Source organism: Lactuca serriola, chromosome 6, assembly GCF_051521515.1.
Source record: "Lactuca serriola cultivar US96UC23 chromosome 6, Lser_US96UC23_V15, whole genome shotgun sequence".
Lineage (NCBI taxonomy): Eukaryota > Viridiplantae > Streptophyta > Magnoliopsida > Asterales > Asteraceae > Lactuca > Lactuca serriola.
The window spans coordinates 186,810,249-186,819,984 of NC_136413.1; the positions used below are offsets into that span (position 1 = coordinate 186,810,249).

At 34.4% G+C, this 9,736-nt stretch overlaps 1 protein-coding gene across 1 annotated transcript; it reads left to right on the forward strand.

Annotated features, from left to right (window-relative positions):
* The first annotated feature begins 7,637 nt into the window (after positions 1 to 7,637).
* On the forward strand, positions 7,638 to 9,017 carry LOC145057561 (delta(12)-acyl-lipid-desaturase-like). Its single transcript, XM_079005428.1, has one exon. It carries the CDS (start codon positions 7,665 to 7,667, stop codon positions 8,820 to 8,822), a length of 1,158 nt encoding a protein of 385 aa, XP_078861554.1. The 5' UTR covers positions 7,638 to 7,664; the 3' UTR covers positions 8,823 to 9,017.
* Positions 9,018 to 9,736: the final 719 nt, after the last annotated feature.

Below are 9,736 nucleotides of genomic sequence, written 5' to 3' on the forward strand. Positions count from 1 at the left end.
TGCTTCATCTTCTCAACTATCTTCAGAAGATCTCTTACAAAAATTTTCTCAATTTGAAGCACTTCTTCTCCAACAATTGGCTCCTCTTTCTCGCATATCCATCCTTCTTCCCACAACAAATGCCCCACCTGTTTCTACAGGGGTGCAAGGGGGAGAAAGGAAGAGTGAAGGTTCGAAGGCTGGAGGTGATGATGCGAAGGTGGTGGGAAAAATATTTTATTCAAAGATTCCAACAACAAAACCAGTTATAGCATTTGTTGGTCATGTTTCTTCGACAGTAGTAACGACTGTGCCAATTACAAGACCAATTTCAAAAGGAATTGTGATTGGTAAATTTGCTGATATTGGTGGGAGAGGTTCAAAGGAAAAAGAAATGATAGAAGAATCAGCTTCGAAGGCAAGAGGAAAATCAATTCTGATAGAAAAGTCTAAGGAAGAAAAGAAGGCTGAGGCTGAGGCGGAACTAGAGAGGATGAGATTAGTACAAAGTATAATGACTCAAAGAGCAAGTGATCCTCTTGACATGAACAAAGGTGATCCATCAAAGCATTACAATTATGAAACACTTGAAGCGAAGGTTGCATTTAATCACATGTATTCATTCGAAAAGAAGCCAAAACAGAGCTACATTGTCACGAATACTGATGCAAGCCAATTGGACTTTCCAATTAATGAGATGATGTTCATCATCCCCCAGTTCAAAGCCGAAAGCAAGTTTAAAGAGAAGGATGAAGCAACTCACATGAAAATCAGGTTTCATGCAATTCTTGTGAAACCAGCTGAAGAAGTGTGGTCATTGATAAAGATAAAGAAGGATGTTGTTTTCAAAAACACAGTCCAAAATATGAAGTATGTGGTGATCAGGGAGAATGGGAATGTTTGTGAATTTACAATTGCTGACCTTCCTTTAATGAACTTGTATGATCTTATACAAGTTGCATTACTACTGAAGGAAAGGTCTTTTTCATATCTTCAGAACACTGATCCAGATGAGTACAAGCTGGGAGTTACTCACATCAAGATCTTTATTGAAAATTATTGTGAACTCTTAGCATTAACTGATGTGGATTTGGCTACAGCTATGTCACACCCCCAAACCAGAACGACGGAAACGTTCGGGGGTGGAGGACGTCATGTAGAGTATCATAACAATTGAATCGTAAAGAAAGTACACACCACCATCATATACATAATTGAAAAGTTCACATGATTGTAGTATTACATGTTTGCAAAGGTCAGTTACAATATGATGTACAAAAGATTAAACTACCGCCTGGGCGTAAGTCTTCAAAAGTTGTTGCTAACCTGGTTTTGCGATTTCCTGAGAATACAAGTTATTTCAAAGAGAAAGTGTCAACATTTAAGTTGGTGAGTTCATAAGTAGTGTTTTGAGAAAATGTATGCCATTCGAAAGTTCGTGTATGTTTTCCAGAAAATCCGATATTTTCAAATGAAAAGAGTTATGATTCGTTGTGTTGAAAATGAATGTATTAGATCCAGAAAATCTCATATTTTCCCTAATAGCTGAGATATGATTTGTTGTGTTTTCCAAGAAAAATCCTTATTTTCTTATAACAGTATGAAATGCATATGAATGTTCGTGTTATAAGTTGTAAATAGTTGCACCAGGAAAATCCCTTATCTTCCTATTAGTTGTTTGTTTTAGATGCAGGAAAAACCCTTATTTTCCTAACATAACTGGCAGTCTCTAAGACCGAAAATCGCAAGCAACCGACGTGCTTAAAAGTTGTGGCATAGTTTTATATAATAAAGCTATACGAAGATCGCACTTGTTGGATGAAGAATAGTTTTAATAGCTACTCGTTCATAAAAGCATAATACCATAATAATTGACTATCCGATGAGTTTTAAACCATACTAAACATAATATGCCTGTAGCGACGTTCTTCAGGCGTCGTAGCGTTATGACAAACTGTTACCCCAAAGGACGGACTGTAGCTAACAATCAGGGCGCGAGATCATGACTTTCCGTATAGATCTATACACATTTGACACGTTCTCCGAACGGGAGACTCTGGTTATAGACAGGACTTGTAGCGACACCTTTTAGCAAAAAGGTAGTATTTGAAGATGTATACGTCTCACGGATTCTCAACTAAGTCTGTATTAAAGTAGTAGTTTTGTATGCAAAGTTTATCCTTTTTCATAATGTTTGACAAAGCATAAGTCCTGAGTTCTTTGAATACATAAAACGGTTTAACAATGATGGCTACTTCGGATACTATGTACTTTGTATAAATCTAGTTTATGCAAAGTATAACAAGAGTTTTCATATAATAGTTATGAAACACATATGATTCATTTGATAAAAATGAGTAAATTGAAACTTTATGTAACACATGATAATGACCGTGTGTTTACTTGTATTCTCCCCCGAAATGTATTAAAAGTACGTTATAAAGTATTTGAAAGTGTATGAAAGGGGGTACGAACTCACATGATGGCTAACAACAAGTTCACGAGTAATATGATGAAAAATCGTTTGTATGAAATGATTTCCTTTTCTACCGTGTTACAAAGACGTGATGATGAGTTGAGTTTTCTCGTAAAAGCATCATGTTTAAAGTTGAAAATGGTTACCCTTGATATGATGTAGTATGCAAATGTATAAATAAAACATATGTCTATTTATAAAACATATTGTATCCCAAGAGGGTAAAGTTGTATTTTGAGGTGTTTTGCATGATAACAACTTCATATGATAGTTAAAACAACAATATTAAAAGTATGGAAAAAGATCGGTGTTTCACACGATTTTAGCCGTATGTTTACTTGTATTCCCCCCCCCCCTTAAAAGTGTTTAAAAGCAGTTAAAAACGTATTTAAAGTGTGTTTGTAGGGGTATGAACTCACCGAAGAAAGTGCGTGATTTGAAGAAAACGAGTTTTTTCTCGGGCGGCGCCTCGACCGGAAAGTGATGAGTTTTTCGAGAAACTCGGGGCTCCGGACCTTCGTCGGGGCTTAGATATGAAACCGGGAAGTCAGGATATTGTCGGCACGAAGAATGAGGTTAAAAATGTGAGAGAAGTGAAGAAAATGCGCAAGGATGGCCGGCACCCTCGCATTCTATTTATAGGGTGCTGAAAGAGGGATTACACTGGGCGTAAATTCGGAGTACGCTGGGCGTAACTTCGGAGTATGCTGGGCGTACGCGACGTCAACGCTTACCGCATCCTCGGACGAAGCATCGAAGCGACGTGGACAGTCCGGAGCCTAGCATCCGAGTACGCTGGGCGTAAATTGTTTCGGTGTGCGTGCCACGAACTTGTAAAATTCCTAACTTTTGCATACGGGCTCCGTTTTTGACGTTCTTTATATCTACGCGAAGGTGAGAAAATACTCTACAACTTTCATTTAGACTCCGTTGGCTAATTTTGACTTTATTTTTATTATATTATTTTTTAACAGGCTGGACCTGGAAAAGTCTGTCTAAATTCCGTAATTCCTTCATCTGATGTCCATTTTCATCAGACTTTGGCGTTCTTTTTATGTATGTTCACGGTTTAATGATATCTATGACTTTCATTTAGATACTTAAGGCTAAAAATTATTTTATAGGAATTTCGCATTTTACGCTTAACATTGTTTTACCGGTATTGTCGGGGATCTTCGATCGGTCATAGCTTCTTCGTTATAACTCGGATTTTAGTGTTCTTTATATTTTTGAAAACCTTGTTACTATATCTACCACATGGTATACCCCAATTATAGTTTTATAAAAGTTTAATTTTCAACCTAATTTTGCTGGTGTTACAAGCTAAAGGATTAGAAATTTCAGCTCCTATGGCTCCTTTGAAGACTCAAGCAGAATTAAAGAAGTATGCTGATGGTGAAATTTGCTTGAAGCCATTTGGTTTAGTCTTCTCAGGGAAGGACAAGTTTGGGAAATCCAAACGATTTTTGTTCCGGGCCGGTGAAGTGGAAAGGTACTCAACTTCGCAATATACGAACTTAATTGTTCGTATGAATCATTGTAATAAGAATAATGAAGGAGATAAAAAGGAACTGAAGAAGATTATCTCATGGTACACTGAGATACGAAGAGTAATGTTGTATTCCATTCAACTGCTTACGAACTGAAGTCTTCGACTATGATTACAAAGGGGGAGATTGTAAGGGTAGTTTTGTTGTAATGACTTGAAGCTTATTTTGTACTCTTCGTATTATCTGTAATGTATTTTACTATGGCTCTTTTGGTTCGAAGCTTAAGTGTTTTAGCCTTAGTATATTTTTTGTACGCTTTATGTATCCTATAAATAAGATCATTTACTAGAGTTAGATAACGCTAACAACATTGTCTATTTTTCTCTGTAAACACTCAAAGTGTAATAGAGCTTAAGCGAAATCATATTTACATCTTGTGTTCACTTACTCATTCATTCTTCAATATTAACTCCGATTAATTTCATACTCGATTCATTGATTCATCATGTTCTCTTTGTGAGAACATTATTTCTTATCGTAAGGTATCTTTGTGATAATCGTTTGTTATTCCATAGTTCTTTCTTGTTTGTATCCGATCTACGAATCTACAAAGGGTTTGGGACAAACAAAAATAGAAAGGATATAACTCATCAGACATTATTGTTTGATGTTGTAGAGATGTTTCATGTTTTGTAGGTTCAGGTAGCAACATCTGTGGTACCAGAAGTGAAGACATGAGCGCAAGGACTTAAAATATGTTTTATTTCCTTGTTGTTCTAATTTGTATGAAGATTTATTTATTTATTATTTATTTATTGGTAAACTCGTGACTATGCATGGGATATAAAATGTTTTTATTTTTATGAGTTAATAGAATTCTGCAAATTTTTAGTAATAACTATGATAATCCCATTAGATTAGATGTTAGAAAGTCTGGTTCGTTACAGTTAGGATTTGGGTTTTAGACTTGGCTTGATGGTGGAATGGATAAAGTCAGGAACTTTATCCGTTAAGTGCCATAGAAGCTTCAGATCCGAGATTTTGAGCTTTGAAAGTTAAGGATTAAGAGCTTAATGGATTAAGCTGTCTTTGACGTTCACCGCAACGCGATGGGTAGCTGATTGGGCTTTAGCCACGATGTGTAATCGTCTATTTTGTCATTTAATGAGCACGAAGTGGTAAAGGGGTTGGCCGTAGTGCGGTGGTTAGTGGTGGTTAGCCATTGACTTTTTGACCAGTTTGTTTTTTGTTCAACTTAGAGGTGTTAGAGCTATAGAATGAAGTTTAGCTTGTGTTTGGTTTAGGCAGTTTGTGCAACTGATTCTTTGGGACTTCGAATAGTTGGATATAGTTCTTGGATTCATGTGAGTCTTCTCACTATACTATGTAGGATGCTAGATGTTTGTTGTCTTTACGTCTCTTGTATAATTATTTGTATGTATGTTGGGCGAGGCCCACTATTATGTTTATTGGGTGGACTCGTGGGCAAGGCTGGTTTTATGTATATTGGGTGAGACCCGTGGGTGAGGCCTATATTTTGTTATTTTAGGCGAGACCCGTGAACGATGCCTGTTTATATGTTTGCTGGGCCAAACCTGTTTATATACCTGTTCGGCGAGGTCCGTTATATGCATGTGGTATGTGATATTTTTAAGAACTCATTAAGCTTTGTGCTTACGATTTTAAGTTTAAATGTTGCAGTAGCAGTACATGAAAAAGCACGCCGTGATTGCATCACATCTGTTGTTATGATTTTGAGATGTTTCATACTTATGAATATATTACTCCGATTTATGTTATCAAATAATTGAATATTACTTTTTATGATTTAATGGTATGGTTTACAAAATTTTAAAAATGAAAATTTTGGTTTAAAAATTTAGGACGTTACAACTTGCATGGATTTTTTTTCTTAGTTTGCATTTAACCATAATATTTATGTCTAAGCTTGCGTTTAGCCCCTACTTTTTTTGTTCCTATTTGCCATTATTTATTTTTTTTTTCATTTAGCGATTGACCAGTTACCATTAGATATTTCTAAAACGTAATAGTTTAAAATGAAAATGGAAGAGATATTCAACGCAATAGTTGAACCCGTGACTTCTCATTAAGGGTTGGGGTGTGTTAGCCGATGAGCCAAAGAATGCTTTTGTTATCGCATAAAAACATATTGTGATATGACAAACATCATAATATGAATCAACATGTTATCTATTATAATAAGTATATTTATCGAAGTACAATAACATAATAGAAATTATTTTAAAAGTACATATTATAATAAGAAATTATAAAAGTACAATGTTATAATAAATAAAAGAAAAAAAAAATCAATTCTATTTCTTGCATTTAACCCTTGAAAACATGGTAACTTGTTATTGACCGATTAATTGTCTATATTTTAAAAATATAATGATATATAAAGAACAAAAACAAATAACAGAGCTAAAACATGACAAGACTATATATAATGACTTTAGAAAAAAAAAAAAAAAAAAGAATCTAGCCTTTTAAAAAAGATATAAAACTAAAGTTGAGAATTATAACGAAAGTTTGGACAAAATCGGAGATTTTTTAAAAGGGTAAAAAACAAATGAAATTCCATGGGGCTGTCATGGGTCTGAATTCGAGAAAGAAAAAATTAAAACATGGATTATTTAATTAAGTTGTTTCTCACACATGGATTATTTATGTGTATTTAAAAACTACGGAGACCAAAATGAAAAAAATATATATATTGTTGTCGACCTAATTTTAGTAAGAGGAGCTATCATTTTGTCAAATGTTACTAATTTTAGTAAGAGAAGCTATTATTTTGTCAAATGTAAACGTGTATATAATTTGTCATGAATGATATTAATTTACCACTCAATTCTAGATCATGAAAAAAAAGTATATTAGGCCACTGTTTTTTCATCTCATGTTCATAATTTTTTGATTTAGCAAGTGACATATCTAAAATGTTTTGTTTAAAATATAATAATTGTCCCGTTTATTTTACGTTTGTTTTTAAAAATTCCAATAATATTGATGCAGCGTAGAAAGGACGGTTTTGAAGGTTCCAAAATCAGTTTTCACCACAAAAAATATATATTCTAATCTATAATACGAATTAGAAGTGACTTCCTAAAATTCTACTAATTTTAAACCTAAAATTCCACCTTGTAGAATTTGGTATCATAAAAGAGTTCTTTTTATAAGATATCAAATCACAACCGAATCAAATCCATCAACTAAAGAATCTGTTGTCAGTTGAAAAATAAAATATCCTCAACCAAAGATTGAGAAAATCAAGTCAGCCCCTTTTATTTTTTATCTATATATGAGTTAGCTGGAAAAAAAAAACAAAAAGAAAAAAACAAGAAGGATGTGCAAGCAATCCAATGACACAAACTTGTTTTTGTTAAATTAAACACCACAGCCTTTTCTCCACAGTAAGTGCAGAATTCAACCCGCTGTCCGTTTTCAATTTAATTAAAAAAATTCAATACCAAGTTTCCACACAGTCGATTGAGTCCTCCAGTTTTCGTTTCAGATCAAGATTCGATATGTTACATTAAAATACGTTTTATATATATATATATATATATATATATATATATATATATATATATATATATATATATATATATATATATATATATATATATATATATATATAAAGCTCATCCATCTGCCCATTGCAATATATATCCAGACCTAGCTATTTCTTAAGAAAAATGGTTGGTAATGGCCATTCAAATCCTAGTGATCTAGATGTTAAGAAATCCGAAACACGAAGTAGCAAACGAGCCCCAACCTCGAAACCACCCTTTACATTAGCAGATATCAAGAAAGCCGTACCTCCTCACTGTTTCGAAAGATCTTTGATTCGATCCTTTTCATATATTGTGTATGACCTCACCCTAGTCTGGATCTTGTACTACCTCGCCACAACTTATATTCCACAGCTCCCTCACCCTCTTCCTTACCTTGCATGGCCTGTTTACTGGTTCGTTCAAGGTTGTGTGTTTATCGGAATTTGGGTTATTGGTCATGAATGTGGTCACCATGCCTTCAGTGATCATGTATGGGTAGACGATTGTATAGGGTTTGTTATACACTCATGCCTTCTAACACCTTACTTTTCTTGGAAAATAAGCCACCGCCGGCACCATTCTAATACTGGTTCTTTTGACCGTGACGAAGTATATGTCCCGAAGACAAAATCAAAACTCGGTTCTTCTGCGTTTTACCTCGACAATCCAATAGGCCGAACGTTAACCCTTGCTGTCAAACTCAGTCTCGGATGGTATATCTACTTGTCCATCAATGCTGCCGGAAGACCTTATGATAAATTCGCAAGCCACTATGATCCAAGAAGCCCTATTTTCTCTGATAACGAGCGAGTCTTGATCCTCATCACTGACATCGGACTTGTCAGCTTTTCTTGGTTGCTGTATAAAGTGGCGACATTTGCAGGGTTTGCTAACGTTTTTTGTGTCTACGGAGGCGCGTTGATGGTCATGAACGCGTTTCTTGTCACCATCACATATCTTCAGCACACTCACCCTTCTTTGCCCCGCTACGACAACTCTGAATGGAACTGGATGAATGGTGCTTTCTCAACAATGGATAGGGATTACGGGGTTCTAAACAAGGTGTTCCATAACGTTACAGACACACATGTCGTACACCATTTGTTTTCTTACATTCCTCATTATCATGCCATGGAAGCCACCAAAGCGATTAGGCCAATTGTGGGAGAGTTTTATCAAAAAGATAGCACTCCATTTTTCATGGCGCTATGGAGAGAATCCAAGAACTGTCTGTTTATTGAGCCGGATGAGGGTGATGAGAAGAACAAAGGTATCTACTGGTATAGAAGTCAGTACTAGAAAGCATGCAAACAAGTGAAAAGGGAATTAAACTGTTGTTATCCTATGCAATTTGTATCTTTGTTTTTCCTATTTTAAGTAATGGTGTAACTCCTACAAACATCTCCCTCTCCATCTCCATATATCGAAGAGTCATTGATGTCACTTGTCATCTCTTTAGCCCAAAATTTTATAAAATGACTTACCAGTTTTGCCCTTGACCATTTAAAAATTAAAACCCGCATATAGCCCAAGAAATCAACACTGAAAGAAATCAGATGTAATCCTCTAAAATTAACATGATTTATTAACTCTAGAATTGTCTTTTCTTAGACATTGCATTGAACCTCGTAGACTTAAATAGATTATCAAATCATTTTTTTATTTTGTATGTTATTCTATCAAATTTTTTTCTTATAATATATTGAACTCTAAAAATTAAATAGAAAATTAAAAAAAACTAATTTATAGTATATATTTAAGAATTAAAAACTTTTATTTTTTCCATTGAATGTAAATGTTTTTATAGCTTGATTCATTTCAATTTTTTTGTATTCAAATGGTGGTGGTGGTGGTGGTGGTTAGAGCAGAAAAAGAAAAAGGGAAGGAAGGCAAAGAAGGGGTGAAGATGTCATATGAATTCATATGTATGTGGTGATGTTAAGTCACTTAAAATGTAGCAGTTTGTAATTTGAATGTATGTTTCACTTTTTAGATTACAACTTTTTTTGTACAACGAATGAGAATTACAACTCTCTGTTTAATGAATAAAAAAAATGAGCTAAAGTCTAAGGACGAATATCCTTTGTTATAATCAGTGTTAGTCTTTGAAAATAATTATTTACTAGATTATGACCCCGCGTAAAATGCGGGCATATAAAAATGTACATGTAAATGTATAAAAAAGTTGGCACTATAAAAATAAAGTAACATTT